At 38.6% G+C, this 16,095-nt stretch overlaps 1 protein-coding gene and 1 long non-coding RNA gene across 3 annotated transcripts in view; one reads left to right on the top strand and one right to left on the bottom strand.

Annotated features, from left to right (window-relative positions):
- Positions 1 to 6,914: 6,914 nt before the first annotated feature.
- On the top strand, positions 6,915 to 15,997 carry LOC140847921 (ankyrin repeat domain-containing protein 26-like). Of its 2 annotated transcripts, XR_012128198.1 has the most exons (3): positions 6,915 to 6,993; positions 7,679 to 9,913; positions 15,862 to 15,997. XR_012128198.1 is itself a non-coding variant. In XM_073229553.1 (2 exons), exons 1-2 carry the CDS (start codon positions 6,943 to 6,945, stop codon positions 8,543 to 8,545), a joined length of 918 nt encoding a protein of 305 aa, XP_073085654.1. In that variant the 5' UTR covers positions 6,915 to 6,942; the 3' UTR covers positions 8,546 to 11,315. The 2 variants fall into 2 exon arrangements, 1 of the variants encoding a protein (XP_073085654.1); XM_073229553.1 differs by lacking the exon at positions 15,862 to 15,997 and having other exon boundaries at positions 7,679 to 11,315.
- The window catches only part of LOC140847922 (uncharacterized), a 31,287-nt gene continuing 26,620 nt past the window's right edge, over positions 11,429 to 16,095 (bottom strand). The window contains exons 2-3 of the long non-coding RNA XR_012128199.1: positions 12,892 to 14,947; positions 11,429 to 11,855 (exon numbers count right to left, since the gene is read on the bottom strand). This is a non-coding gene — a long non-coding RNA (uncharacterized lncRNA). The remainder of the gene's footprint in view (positions 11,856 to 12,891; positions 14,948 to 16,095) is intronic.

Here is a 16,095-nt window from a genome sequence, read left to right as displayed (position 1 = left end):
TAGTATTTTTTTCACATATGCTGGTGCTCCTGTATTGGGTGTATATATATTTAGAATGGTTATATCCTCTTGTTGGACTGAGCCCTTGATCATTATGTAGTGTCCTTCTTTATCTCTTGTTACTTTTTTTGTTTTGAAGTCTATTTTGTCTGATATTGGTACTGCAACCCCTGCTTTCTTCTCACTGTTGTTTGCCTGAAATATGTTTTTCCATCCCTTGACTTTTTGTCTGTGCTTGTCTTTGTGTTTAAGGTGAGTTTCTTGTAAGCAGCATATAGATGGGTCTTGCTTTTTTATCCATTCTATTACTCTGTGTCTTCTGATTGGTGCATTAAGTCCATTTACATTTATGGTGACTATTGAGAGATATGTACTTATTGCCATTGCAGGCTTTAGATTCGTGGTTACCAAAGGTTCAAGGTTAGCTTCTTTAGTATCTTACTGCCTAACTTAGCTCGCTTATTGAGCTGTTATATACACTGTCTGGAGATTCTTTTCTTCTCTCCCTTCTTATTCCTCCTCCTCCATTCTTCATATGTTGTGTGTTTTGTTCTGTGCTCTTTTTAGGAGTGCTCCCATCTAGAGCAGTCCCTGTAGGATGCCCTGTAGAGGTGATTTATGGGAAGCAAATTCCCTCAGCTTTTGCTTGTCTGGGAATTGTTTAATCCCGCCATCATATTTAAATGATAGTCGTGCTGGATACAGTATCCTTAGTTCAAGGCCCTTCTGTTTCATTGCATTAAATAAATCATGCCATTCTCTTCTGGCCTGTAGGGTTTCTGTCGAGAAGTCTGATGTTGGCCTGATGGGTTTTCTTCTATAGGTGTCCTTTTTCTCTCTAGCTGCCTTTAAAACTCTTTCCTTGTCCTTGATCCTTGCCATTTTAATTATTATGTGTCTTGGTGTTGTCCTCCTTGGATCCTTTCTGTTGAGGGTTCTGTGTAATTCCGTGGTCTGTTCGATTATTTCCTCTCCCAGTTTGGGGAAGTTTCCAGCAACTATTTCTTCAAAGAGACTTTCTATCCCTTTTCCTCTTTTTTCTTCTTCTGGTAACCATATAATACGAATATTATTCCTTCTGGATTGGTCACATAGTTCTCCTGGTGTTGTTTCATTCCTGGAGGTCCTTTTATCTCTCTCTTTGTCAGCTTCTATACGTTCCTGTTCTCTGGTTTCTTTTCCTTCAATGGCCTCTTGCATCTTATCCATTCTGCTTATAAATCCTACCAGGGCTTGTTTCACTTCTGTGATCTCCTTCCAGACATCTGTGCTCTCCCTCTGGACTTCATCCCATTGCTCTTGCATTTTTCTCTGCATCTCATCCCATTGCTCTTGCATTTTTCTCTGCATCTCTGTCAGCATGTTCATAATTTTTATTTTGAATTCTTTTTCAGGAGGACTGGTTAGGTCTGTCTCCTTCTCAGGTGTTGTCTCTGTGATCTTTGTCTGCCTGTAGTTTTGCCTTTTCATGGTGATAGAGATAGTTTGCAGAGCTGGTACGAGTGACCGCTGGAAGAGCTTCCCTTCTTGTTGGTTTGTGGCCTTCCTCTCCTGGGTTAATAGCGACCTCTAGTGGCTTATGCTTGGCAGCTGTGCGCAGACAGGGCTTCTGCTACCTGACCGTTTGCTATGGAGTTTATTCCGCTGTTGCTGTGGGTGTGTCCTGGCTGGGGCTGCTCCTCCAAAGTGGTGGAGCCCCGTTGGAGAGGGAGCGGCCAGGAGGCTATTTATCTCCGTAAGGGGCCTCTGTGCTCCCTGTTGCCCAGGGGGTTAGAGTGCCCAGAGATCCCCAGATTCCCTGCCTCTGGTCTAAGTGTCCTGTCCTGCCCCTTTAAGTCTTCCAAAAAGCACTCTCCAAACCGAAACAACAACAGCAACAACGAAAGAGGAAAAAGAAAAGAGAAAAAAAAAAAAGGAAAAAAATGCGCGATTTACTTTGTCCTCAGGCGCCGGTCCCAGGCACCCGCTCACCGGTCCTGCTGCCCTGCCTCCCTAGCACCAGGGTCCCCATCCCTGCAACGCCACAAAAACCACTCGCCAAAAAAAAAAGCAAAAATCGCGCGACCATCTCCATCCCCAGGCGCTGGTCCCAGGCACCCGCTCACCGGCCATGCCACCCTGCCTCACTGGCACTGGGATCCCTGTACCACTAAGGCCTCCAAAAAGCACTCGCCAAAAAGAAAAAAAAGGGAGAAATGCGCGATTTTCTTTGTCCTCAGGCGCCGGATCCCAGCCCCCACCCACCAGTCCCGCCGCACTGCCTACCTAGTATTGGGAAAAACGCGCGATTTTCTTTGTCCCCAGGCACCAGTCTCAGTCACCCGCCCACCAGTCCCGCCACCCTGCCTCCCTGGCATCCGGGTCCCCGTCCCTTTAAGGCTTCCAAAAAGCACTCGCCAAAAAAAAATAAAGGGAAAAACGCACGACATTCTTTGTCCTCAGGAGCCGGTCCCAGACACCTGCTCACCGGTCCTGTTGCCCTGCCTCCCTAGCACCGGGGTCCCTGTCCCTTTAAGGCTTACAAAAAGCACTTGCCAAAAATAAAAACCTCTCCAGTTTCTTTCCACCCACAGGTATCCGGGGGAAGGGGCTCTCGGATCCCGCCGGGCCGGGGCTTTGTATCTTACCCCCTTCGCAAGGCGCTGGGTCTTGCAGGTGTGGATGTGGTCTGGATGTTGTCCTGTGTCCTCTGGTCTCTATTTTAGGAAGAGTTTTCTTTGCTATTTTCATAGATCTATGTGTTTTTGGGAGTAGATTTCCACTGCTTTACTTACGCCGCCATCCTGGCTGCGCCTCTAAAATAAAACCTTTAATTCAGAAGTTTCTACTTTTATGTTTTGATACCCTGACATTCCCAGTTTAAAATCCCTGTATATCTTAGGGAATTCCCAGAGGTTAATTATTAGACTCTGAGAGTTTTCCAGTGTTTTAGAAAGCTTATTTGAATTCTATGCTTCATGTACCTAGTGTAAAACTTCTTTCTTACATCTCAATTGTTTTTATCACATCTTAACACTAATGATATTAAGCCACCCAGACGTTCCAATTAGCAGTATGTGTGTGTGTGTGAGAGAGCGAGAAGTCTTTGATTATTAAAAATGGACAGTGTAATTATACCCTAATAAATATTTGGTAGATTTTTAAAACAGTAATTCTGAAATGTTTTGGTCTTAGGACTCCTCTGCATTATTAAAAATTACTGAGAATTCCTAGGAACTTTTAGTTAAATGGGTTGTATCTATTGATAGTAACAACATTAGAAGTTAAAACTGAAAATGTTTAAATACAAATGTACATGATCATACATCACATTAGCCATTAGAGCTCTGATGTTTCACATACCATACCATTTCTCTGGAGCATTACACTGTGTGCTTGTAAAGAGAATGAGAATGGAAATGGCATGTAACATTGAACTTTAGAGCAAACATACTCAGACCTCTTGGACCCCATGAGCAGATGGATTTTGGGACTCCAGGGACTCCCAGGTGATGCTTCACAACCACCACTTTAAGCCTGGCTGGGCCTATGGATGAAACTTTTAGCAGTCCTTGTGATGGAAGGGCTTCAAAGTTTCCATCCAAATTTCTTTTTCTTTGCTCACTTGTTTAGAAAAGTTTAAATTTGATGATTTTGTCTTAAAAAGAAAGTGTTGTTATTCATTTCCTATCTCATGGCACTCTGGCCTCGACTAGCCCTCTTTTAACATGGAAACAGGTCACTCAAGGCTCTTTTCTCACATAAATTGACTGTGTTTACCCAGGTTAACAAGTGAATTCTGAAAATACTGGTGCATACTGTATGTAATTAAAGTGATGCCATTCACTGAAGCTTTTTTGAAATCTATGTCTCAAGAGCACCCAGTACCTTTTATGCATGTTTAAAATAAGTGGTCACCCATAAATTTCATTAATACGAACAAAAATCATACCTTGAAGAGTCTTAATTCCTGATAAACAAAGCTCTACAGAATATAGAATAGGTAATAGAGATTGATGAGCAAGTCAAAGTGATAGTAGAAAACATAAAAGTAGAAAAAATGACGGACCGTGGTTAATTAGGCTTGCCTTCGTGAATGGCAATACAGAGCATATAAAATGCCCATGTAAGCGGTGAGTGAGCAGTGTGTCTCAGTGGGAAGGGGAGGATGTGGGAGAGCTTCTCTGATAAACACGTTGCATAAGTTAGCCAAATTTGTATCATTACTTACAGACTAACACGTGGAAACCTTGTTTTCCGATTTTTCAGGTTCGAACTCTCCTGGTATCACTGTCAGTGATGTGTCCAGTCAAACACCTCGGGATCTGAAAACTGAAGGTAAGTGTCCATTTGTGTCACTGTCAAGGAACAAAAATCAGTCAGCAACCACAGAATTTGGACAGATGACTCACAGAGATAAAGGAAAGATTAATATTGGAGCTGTGTTTCTGTTAGAGGATTATAAACTCTGACCTTTGTGAATCACAGCTTCCAGAAGACAGAGAAAGCACAGAAGGTAAGAAAAAAAGCACAGGGAATTCAACCCCTGATCACCTCTGCATGGCTTCGTGTAGTTTTGATTTTTCAAAAATCATTTTGTGACAAACTCTTTGTGGCAACCTACAAGCAAACAGAATATCTTTTAGCAAAAATTGGCATTCTTTCTCTCCCAAAACAACATATAAATAACAGAGAATTAGGAGAAAGAGTAATTTCTTCTAGGCTACTATTGAGCATATACTTAAGAGTGTGTAACAGGATTGAGTTTAGAGTTTAGGGACTGTTTGGGAAACTAGGTAGATAGGTAAAGATTGCTACTCAGACCAAACGTAGTCTCCTAGCTTTATTTTTATAGCCCTGAATTCACAAGTATTAGTTACAGCTACATTAAGTGTAACTAAAAGAGCACCTTTCAAAGCCAAAAATTAAAATATTCCTTGTATTTTCTATGACTTTATGTAATTTAGAGTTGGCTTTCCCAGGAGTAATGGGAATTATTGGGAATTTACTACACAGTGCCGCCTCCGATATGTACACATAGTCTGTCAACTTGTCTTACAATTTTTTAATGAATAAATAATTCACAAGGAGTGTTGGTTATTTTGAGGAATGAATCATTTAAAACTAAAATACAGAAAACCAATTTTAATACTGCTAGGATAACAGCCTGTTATGAACCACATGTAATGTGTGTGCTGATTAACCACATGTAATGTGTATTCTAACTTTATGCACCAGTTAATTCAGTGCTCTTTATCAGTCATAGGCTCAGGTATGTACTAAAATATTATATAATATTTTTCCTACCCCTATAGTTTTATCTTCTTTTTCTTTTTACCTTTAGAATTAACAATGTAGTTTAGAAAAGATTTTTAGTTATATCTGAGAGTAGTGATGACATTGAGCTGTCAGCCCAGTTATTTACCTGTACAACAGACTCGTTTGCTCTATTTCCTCGCAAGTTGGGCAGACCCAAAAAGCAGGACATTTAAAACAAAACAGCTACACAAGTTCCTGCTGCATTGGAAGATGTGAGATAGAAATACTACAGATTTAAATATAAGCAACTTAGACCAGTTCATGTGGACCATTGCTCTTCTTAGCTAATACCTATTACAAAGTAATGAGCAGAGTTAGTTTTCCAGGGACCTTAATTTTATGATGAGCCCTGGTAATTTTGTATCCTAAATATATTTCCAGAATCTTCTCAGTTCAGGCCTGTATCATCTTTATTTTACATTACTGCTTTATAATATGTCTGCTTCCATTTATTCACTTGCTCTCCACCCATATTCATCCCTCCCCTCAGTTCTTAGAGTGACCTATCTCAGCTACAAGTAACAACCATGAAGCACCCTAAAACACATTTACGTCCAGGCATCCAAAATTACATATAAGGAAGGCTTTGGTAATCTGAGTCCTACCTAACTCCCTACCATCAGCCTTTTCTACTGCCCACCCTCTTCTCCGGCATTCTGAACTGCTGGGCATGCCAGCCTAACCAATCCCTGTATTTCAGTCAGATACTCACCCCATTATGTGCTGCTCTGCCTGTCTTGCAGTGGTCCTGCATGCTCTCCGCATTTCTGCCCTCTACCCATTTGGTTCTGGCTAACCTCACTGTTTAAGTCAGCACAGGTATTATCTCTAAAAACCCATTCCTGATTCCTGTTGTCCACAGTCTTCTTTAAACCTTTAAGTATTTAGCTGGAACTCAATAAATAACAATTGAGTAAAGTAACTAATGACTATTTATACAAAGATGATTTACAAGACTGTCCCCTATAGTTTCGGAGCAAAGGGACAAACACGTAGATGATAATTTATGGCTCTTATGGTAAAGACATACAAGAGAAATGTATAAAACACTAAGGTAGGCCCAAAGAAACACCTATTCATAGGGGGAAAGACAGCCATAGTAAGGGAGGGCTTTGTACAGCAGTCTGAATCTTGTAAGAGGAAGAGGAGTTTGTCAATAATAGTGCAGCCAAACATTTCAGGTAAAGGAGGGGTGGTGTATACCCCAATGAAGTCATAGAAAGTAATAATTTTGGTTCCTGAATAATGTAGCTGAAGCCTAGCATGTTGTTAAGATCATACACTTTTGAGGTAGAAAATAGAGTATCTTGTGGCTTTATATGTTTCTTCTGCATTTTTAAATTTTGTTTTTTTTTCTGATTATTTTGTTTGATGTTAGATGGATGGATTTTTGAATGAGGCTTTTACATGTTTGTATGCATTTATCCTGGCAATTTCTAGTATTTCCCAAGTGTTTGTTGAAGTTGTACATAAGTTAGAAATATTTCCTAAATAAGTATTCAGATAAAGATGAAGCTTAATTTAAACTCTCAATTGATAAAATGTTATTTTCTCTTTGTTTAAGAGTATGGCTTTTATTGAACCATTCTGTTGTAGTTCAATTTAACTGAATATATCAATTTGTCAGCAGAACAAGACGTCATAATGATGTCAAAGAAAGAACGGCCTGATGGAAGTGACTATAACCACCAACAGGTATATAAAAAATTTTAATTTCTGGTTTAATATTGTTGACTATTCTTTAATGTTGTAACATAGTTTAAATGAAATTACCTTTTCAACTAGTCCTTCAGAGTCAATAGATCACTTCATAGGAAGTCTACAATTTTACTACTTGCAAGAATGAATGAGAAATGTCATAGAATACATCTATATATTCAGGTCTTCCCTCATGCAAAAGTGTGAGGAAATGTGGATCAAACTAGGCAAATTGAGTAAAAAAAATAATTTAAAACTCATCACAAATGAGTTAAAGCAGAAGTTTGGTGATCTTTAGGAAAAAGAATTTTAGGAAATAAAATATGCCCAAATATATGCCGATCTAAGGCTCTTACTCTAGGGTAACTGAATTGGTTAGATTTCAGACTTTGAAGTCAATTTTTCAGTGTAGCTAGATTCATTATTATTCTAGTTTATGCCTTCTGAGTCGTAATTCTTCAGTTAAATTTTGAGTAAAGTTTGAGATTTGGATCCAACTTAGTTTTTTTTCAGTTGGATATCCATTCATCACAAAATTTTTCATTGTATAAACATTCAGCTTGTCCCCTATTTTCAGAGGAAATCATGATAAGTCTTTTAATTGAGTGCTAGCTGAAAGTCTCCTTTTACTTAGATTTCTGATAGTCACGAACATCTATTGCTTAAAATCTACATGTTGCAGGATAAAATTGCCATGCTAAAACCAGAAACACAAGCAATGAAAAATCAGAAAGAAAAGAAATATCTTGAGGACACTGAAATTATAAAAGAAAAAGATGATCTTCAAAAGAAAACAGTGATTAAGGAAACATCTACAAAAGTAATGTTCCAGTATGGTGGACGGCTTGACTTCCTGACATCTGAGAATACAATGCTACATTCTAAGTTGCAGAATGAAAAAGCAAGCAAAGAAAGATTGGAGACAGAAGTTGTATCAGACAATTCTAGACTGTCTACTGCTACCCGTGATCATGAGCAAAGTCAGGCATCAGAAAGAGAACTAGGATTTGCTTTCCATAGTCTTAGAGCAAGAAATGAGTGGTTTCTGTCTAGTCAGGAAGAAAACATGAGCATTCTTTCTCAACAGCTTTCTAAAGCTGAACGTAAAGTCAGTAGCCTGGAAATTGAGCTGAGTCACACCAGAGATGCCCTTAGAGAAAAGACTTTGGACTTAGAAAGTGTGCAAAGAGACCTAAGCCACATACCCCGTCAAAAGAAGAACAGTGAACACAAGTATGAGAACAAACAAGATAAACTGAATAAATACATCAGAAAGCAGGAGTTCTTAGAAAACAGATTATCTCAACTACAAAGTGAAAATGAGTTGCTCCGACAGCAACTGAATACTGCTCAGAACAAAGCTAAAAATGAACTCCAAACTGAAAGGGAAAAATGTCTTACCCTAGAAGGAAGGAATAAAGAATTACTCGATGATTTTAATCGTCTCAAAGAAAGAATGAAACAAGGTGAAAATGAGAAAAGAGAACTAGAAGTAAGTATCCAGGAAAATAAACATTTTTCAAAATTCCTGAAAGAAAATTCAAAGTAATATTTGATTATGGAAAAGTGTTGAGTCTATTGAATATAAAAAGGATATAGACTATAAATATCTTAAAGGCATGCTTGTAGCCAGCAAAAAAATTAATTTGGCAGGTGCTTTATTTTGAAGAAAGACATTTGTGTTGACTATGTTCATTTATAATTTAGTCTTATACTGCTTAAATAATAATTTTAGTCTTTGTGTCATCACATTTTAATACCGTGATGAAGCAGATAAGTGGAAATGCTCATACTTAAAATGAACCTCTAGATTCAATCAAGTGGATCACCTTGACAGTTATTCCAGATTTCCCAGATGAGATGAAGGGCCGATGCTGTATGTCACAGTCCTTTTCCTTCAGTAGCTTTTATACATTTTCAGTTGGTGTAATTTTATTGTGATTCATGTCAATTTGAATTAAATTTGGAAACATTTTAGTCTCAAATCGTGTATTATGACCTTTTTAAAGGCATCTGCTCTCCAAAACATCATATTTTAAGACAAACGTGGTGACATATAGCAAAAAAACATATTTGATTTTTCCCATTGCTATTTAAAATCTACTTCAAACTTATTTACAAATAGTTTGCTCACAATTCTCATTTCAAGGAGAAATGTAGTTGACAGGTTATAAGACCTAGGTTAGTACATAACAAACTTACTGAATATAATAAGTGTGTCCAGTACAAAGAGAACTGTAACTGTCTGTGATTGGAGCTCTTTTTCAGACTAATGCACAGTGGCAGCAGGATTTGTGTATAGCAGGAATGGAGTGCATTATAGTAACCAAGGTCAGGGAGGCAGGTAGAGGCCTGGTTACCTAGGGCCTGAGTCCCACTGACATGACTTCACATTTATTCTCAGATGGGGATCTGTTGCAAGGACTCACACAGAGGATTCAGTATGTGAGGAACTCTGAAGTCAGTTTAAGTTACTAGGAAAAAAGAGGGAAAACCTTTCACAACATATAATTTACCACCTCCGAGTCTCATGTATACGGTTTTTTTTTTTGAGACTTCCCTAGGTGGTAAAGCTCTGCAAATTCTTAGGGGGAGTGGATAGTGGGGCTGAATTCATTATCTTAAGTATACAATACTGATTAGGTAGGAGGATCACACAAAATTCAGTAAACAGGAATGTGTATGCATGAGGAAAAGGTGAATTGATGAATGCAGTAACATTTTTCAAAACACGTATGTTAGAGTTATATATTAACAACAAATATGTTATTAGGTACTTGTGAGACACAAACTCCAACAAGAATGGGCTGACGTGGAAATACAACGATTTGAGTCAGAGAGTTTGCTAGAAGCTGCCTCCTACTATACCAATGAGAGACAGGACTTAAAGAAGAAATTAAATCAAGCCCTAAGTCAGGTATGTGTAAAATTTAACATACCAACAGTTAATCTATAGCTAATGAAATAATACACAGTGTTTTAGAGTATTAATTTCTGTGGACAGCTTTTATATTTTCATTACAACAAATTTATTACAATTCTGTCTTTACAATGCACCTATTAAACTCTGACTTTAGTTCTGCCATTTATATTATGCATTTTTTCTTACAATATTTATCCTTAGGAAAACAGAATTACGCATCACTCTTCACATCACTTGAGACTTTATTTTTTAGTACCAACCGTTGTTTTTTTTTTACAGATCTCTCTTTTGCCATGATGAGGCAATCCAAATAAAATCACAGCATAAAGTTTAATGGAATGTTTCAGAAAGTTGTAATTTTTGTTACCTTCACTGTTGCAGATGTAGAATACATTTATTTTGTGGATTTCAGGTTAATTGTACAAAAGGTCATTATATAAACCAGTTGAAATGAGATACTTCCCTCATTTGCTTCCGCTTTACATATTCTGTAAAAATGTGGAAAGATTCAGATCATGTATAGTATGTATCCAAACATAGAGAATTAAGAAAATTATCTACATCCAGCTGTTAGTCAGAAAAATAGATATGAGTGAGGTGGAAAAAGAGTAAGGACAGGAAAAAGCCCACTGAAAAAGACCCAGAGTTAGTCAGTTAACGCTCAAAAAGCCAGGAACAACTTGGCCTGGAATGTTTGAATATTCCCCAGATAAAGGAGGGTACCTCAGCATAGCCCATGTCTTTATTGTGTTAATTATGCAGGCCCAATTTATTTTTTCACTTTACCTATCTGCTGGTCTTTTTCTCCTTCAGCACTAATCAAATAACTTGCAACCCAGGCAACTAATTTAGCATGCAGGCCCAGCTGTAAACAGCATAGTAAAAGGCAGGAAGTTAAGTAAGATTCTTATCTTACTCTTTCCCAAGTGGTACTTGAGGGTTCTGATGCTTTTCTACATTCTTACCATATCTGTCATCATCTGTCTTTTTTATTGTAGCCATCCTATAGTGGGTGTGCAATGGCATCGCACTGTGGTTTTGATTTGCATTTTTCTGATGAATAATGTTTTTGAGCATCTTTTCCTATGCTTATTATCCATTCAGGTATCTTCTTTGAAGAACTGGCTGTTCGATTCCTTTGCCTATTTTAATATTGGACTGTCTTCTTATAAGTGAATTATAAGAGTTATTTCTATATTCTAGATACAGATCCCTTATCAGATAAAGGGTTTTCAAGTATTTTCTCCTATTCTATAGCTTGCCTTTTCACTGTCCTGATGAATCCAGTTACTCCGCTTTTCTCCTTTGGTGTCATCTAAGTAACCATTGCCAAATCCAGTCACAAAGATACACACCTTTGCTTTTTCCTTTGGGTTTTATAATTTTTTGCGCTTACATGTTGAGTTGACTTTGTATATATGCTACGAAGTAGAGGTCTGATTTTATTCTTCTGTATGTGGATATTCAGTGGCCCCAGTACCATGGGTTAAAAAGATTATTCTTGACCCATTTAACCTTTTGGCACCCTCGTTGAAAATCAGTTCACCAGAGTTTATTTTGTATTCCCAATTCTAATACGGTTGCAGCATGTCTATCCTTATGCCAGTACCAAATCAAATATTGTGAGGACTCTTTCACGGTCATCTTGAATATTGCCACTTGCTTCTCTCAGCTCATGCAGACACTTTCAGCTTCAGAGAGCCTTTGTCCAGCTTGTGCCCTGCTGGCTGTGCCATGATGGGAAGTCAGGCTAACAACAAAGGTAGAGCCCATTCTCTTTCTTTTCTCCATTCACACCTTTAGTCTCTCACCAGTGTTCCTCCACCTCACTCCCATTTGCATGTCTGGGTCGCAGGATCTGCTGACTCAGTCTGTGTAGTTCATTATGTTTCAGTGACTCACAATAGGCCATAGACTGATCCATATATTTCACCATCTAGGAAGGAAGAGATGAAGTCTGGGCTTTTGGCTTTCTCTTTGGAAGTCTTGCTAATCTGTCATCTTGCAATTCACAATTAAATCTTCTTTTGACCTGGTTCTTGTGTGTAATCCTGAGGCCAACCTTGTTCTTGGTGCTGATCCTATGTTCTCAGAAACCTCAGTTCTCCGTATCCACCTCCTTTTACTTAAATCGAAAGAGATGGATAGCTATACTTTATAGCTCAGTGCATAATTTACAGAATCCTATTTCTTCCTATCCCAAGAAAAAAAAATGTCAAGAGTACAATTCTTAAAAGTGAGGTAATTATTCAACCAAGTCATTGAATAAACAATTGACTTAATCAGAATTTCAAAGCTAAATTGTATGATAGGCAGAAGTACTATGGTGCAACATAAAGATGAGATGGTCTTACCTCCCCATACTGACAACCTTGAGGTAAGATAAAGGAGAAATTGTGTAAATAGTCCAAAGGACACTGCATTTATTTTACTACTGAGATTAAAAATGATTCCTTAATGTTCTCTTTATTTCCTCACTGAGGAAAGTAAAATGAAGATTCAGTGCTAAATACTCCATGCTGTCTATTAGAATTTCAGTTAATTAAAATTGGACAAAAGGCGTCATTTTTGGCTACGAAAGTATTTCAGTTGTTATTCTTTAAATCCTATGTCTCTCCTTGCTTACCAGTCTTCCCTATCTCCTAACTTGAGGAAAAATTCTGAAGAGGCATGTATGCCTAGGGGTAAGAATTTGTAATTGAAAGGAACCCTAGAAAAACTTCTTAGGTCTTCTAGTCATCTGCTTCTTCTCATTAGGATTGTTTTCCATTAATAAATTAATCTCAACATTTATTATAACCCATTTTAAAGGGGACTCATTTCTACTGTTTGGCACCCTTGTTGAAAATCAGTTCACCACAAATAAGTTAGTTTTCATATTATCCCTTTTTTCACCACTTTTCTGCTTATCTGTTTTACCCTAATAAACTCCCAGGTTCAGTAGCTTAAATAACATTATCTTATTCACAAACCTCCATCAGGAAAGTGTGGCCAGGACAGCTTGTCTCTGCTTCCTTCAGCTTTAGCTGGGACAGCTCGAAGGCTGAGGCTGGAGTCATTTGGAGACTAGTTCACTCACATGTCTGATTGTTGGTGCCAGGCCCTGGCTGGGACTTTAGTTGGGCTGGGCAGCTGGAACACCTGGCCTATCCAGGCCAACCCGCCTTGGAATTCATACAGCATCACCTTCACCATATTCTGTTCACTGGGAGCAAGTCAGTAAGGTTGGCCCATAACCTTCCTTTTTAAAAGAAATTAATGGATGTTTTAAAAGTAGAGACACATTTAAAAAGCACAATTTTTAGTTACCCTCCCACATGAAAAACACACTCCAATCACTATGTTATATACTTGAAACCAGTGTAATATCATATGTCAACTATACTTACAATAAAAAAGCCAAACAGACAACAACAAAGTATATATCCATGTAGCCAAAACACTGGTCAAGATATATAAAACATTTCCATAAAAAAGGAAAAGGCAAAAAACACACACTCACCCGTACCCTATACCTGCATGCCAAGCCTCAGTGACGATGGCATCCAGTTCAGGCTGGAGTCTGAGATCTTACATCTTCATCAGGTGCAGATGGGACAGGAGCCTGGGCTGTGGTTTCTACAGTTTAGCCCTTGGAGTACAATTCCTCTCAATACAAAGATTGAGAACTGAAGAGCCAAGTCATCTACCACCACCCACAGAGCCAACATTCTGCTGACCTGCTCAAGACTCTCATTCAGAATGGAAAATGGGAGACACATTAGTCCATAGCAATTCTGAAAGGCAGCCTGCTGCAGGCTGCTAGTTCTCTGAGGAAGACTTAGTCCTAATCATGGGAATGCCTCTCCGTGGCCCTTTGCTGTGCCTCTGAGCTCTCAGTTCTGTCTTGTTCATAAGAGAGGACCTGTGTTTGCATCTGTTTTCTCAGCCTGCTTCCTCCCTGTAGAACTTCTAAGACCCAAAGGCCTCTTTTCATTTGTATTCTCTCCATCTTTCAGTCCAGGCTACCAGACAGTGTTTTTGCTAATACTGTTTTTAAACAGTTTCCTGTGAATTTTATTGGGGTTCATGCCAATAGGAAAGGGACCCTCATGAGTCATTTTGAGATAAGCTCTTCACTTTGGGCTTCCTGTGAAGCTGTTGTAGGATGGTGCCTTAAAGTGTATAAACTCTGAAGATCCTTAGAAGAATTTGAGGCACCACCATAAATCTTTCTGAGATCCTAACAAAGGATTTTACAGTCTTGGCTGCAATGTTAGGTTGTGTTTTCTCCTGGCAGCACCCTGGATTTTATCTCAGTTCAGAAGTCATTTCTTTTAGAATTATTTGGCAATTAGACATGAGGAAAGGCTGTAATTGGGAAACAGATATCTGACCCAAGTAAGCCCTAGTTCCTTTATGTGTAAAATTCTTCAGCTTATCTTGCTCACTGATCTTTACTTCCAGTTGCTTTGGAGCAAGAGTCCCCTTTCCTCCAGGTTCCAGTGTCACTGTCTTTCCCTGCCTAGAAGCCCTTGCTGTCAGCCTCTTCAGGGGCCGTCAGGCTTCCACTAACATGCTCCCGGAGGCCCTGCTGGTTTTCATTCTGACTCTTCTCCACCTCCTTTGAGGTTCCATCTATTGCCCTGTTCAAAGGCACTCTTTTTGTGTTTTAGTTGTTTTGTTTTGTTTTTTAATGGCAGCACCCCATTTTTAATATCAGTATCTGTGCCAGTTATTTATTGCTGCATGATGAACCACCTCAAAACCTAGTGGCTCAAAACAGTACTTATTTTGTTCACAAATCTACAGTTTAGGCAAGGCTCAGTGAGGCGAGCTTCTTTCTTCTCCACTTGGCATCATCTGGGATGATACACCACTGGGGACTAGCATCACCTAAAGGTGCCACATGCACTTGTTTGGCAGTTGAAGTCAGCTTTTGGCTGGCACAGAAGCTACATCAGTCTCAGTTGGCACATCTCTGTGAGGATTCACTAGGTGCCCTGGGTGCTTCACAGCAAGGGGGCTGGGTTCCTAGGGTAAGCCTCCCTAGAGAGAGAATAGAGAATATCAGATGGAAGCTGTATTTACACTTTCTAACCAAGCCATGGGTTCACACAGCAGTTCCACCATATGCTCTTCACTAGAAACCAGGTAGTAAGGCCACACATATGAAAGAGTAGGGAATTTCACAGGAAATGTAAAATTTGTAAGAATTTGTAAAAACCACATCCACTCACCTTGTCTTACCAAATAACCACTGTATCTAAACAAAAGTAGTTCTTCCCAGCTCGGTATCGCTGAAATTACAACAGGTTTTCTTTTTGTTAATTATGTTTTCTTATTTGGTGGTAAGAAACAAAAGATGACAAGATAGCACTATGGAGTTGTGGTATTGTTCAGAAAAATGTATGGATCATCTCACTAAAATTCCATATTGCGAGATATGAATTCTCCTTAACTGTGACAACCCTTTCCTTGGAAACTGATTTGAATTAGCATAAAACATTTGTAGTTGAGAAAAAGGCTTATGGCATTAGAATACATATTTATAGATCATTAGAGTCTTATTTTGGGAGGCATTTATTGACTTAGGGCTAAATAACTCAATGTGATAGTTCTGAAACTTTTTTTTAATTATGAAGTGTTAGGATGGAGGACCTTTCCTACTGAGAGGTGGCGTATAATAACTTTATGGAGAAACAACATGGGAATAAGAGCATTAAACCAAGTGCAAATGTTGTAATGGCAAAAATGACAGCAAAGGGTGTATTATTTTGACTCCTGGTAGTTTTAATTTTGTTCTTGATTGTCTGAGTAATTCAAGGTTCAGTGTTCTAAGATTCTACTATGGTATGAGTAACATTTTATTATAACATAATTTATTTTAATTGATACTGGCTTTGACTTGGGCCATTCTCAGTCTACCTTCATTACAAAACTCACTTATTTCATTCATGTAGGTTGTTGATCTTTCAAGAAAACTGGAACTTTCATCTTCAGAAGTCAGAAACCTTAAAACTCACATGGCAAGGATGTCACTAGAACACAGTAAGATGGAACAGTACAGACGGGACACTGAAGAAAGAGCAAGACAGAAAGCAGTAGAAAAATTAAAAGAAGTCGATTGTTTTTTACAGGTTAATTTATTAATCTGTAATGTGCCTTAATACATCTCCCTGCAGATTACATTTTTG

This window comes from Manis javanica, chromosome 2, assembly GCF_040802235.1.
Source record: "Manis javanica isolate MJ-LG chromosome 2, MJ_LKY, whole genome shotgun sequence".
NCBI lineage: Eukaryota > Metazoa > Chordata > Mammalia > Pholidota > Manidae > Manis > Manis javanica.
The sequence above is the reverse complement of the archived record's forward strand: the minus strand, read 5'-3'. Positions and strand labels throughout refer to the sequence as shown.

Excerpts from the sequence above, each read along its gene's own strand:
- LOC140847921 (XM_073229553.1), top strand. The coding sequence starts at position 6,943 with ATGATGTCAAAGAAAGAACGGCCTGATGGAAGTGACTATAACCACCAA. Across the intron at positions 6,994-7,678 it reads GTGACTATAACCACCAACAG|GATAAAATTGCCATGCTAAA; the intron begins GTATATAAAAAA and ends TACATGTTGCAG.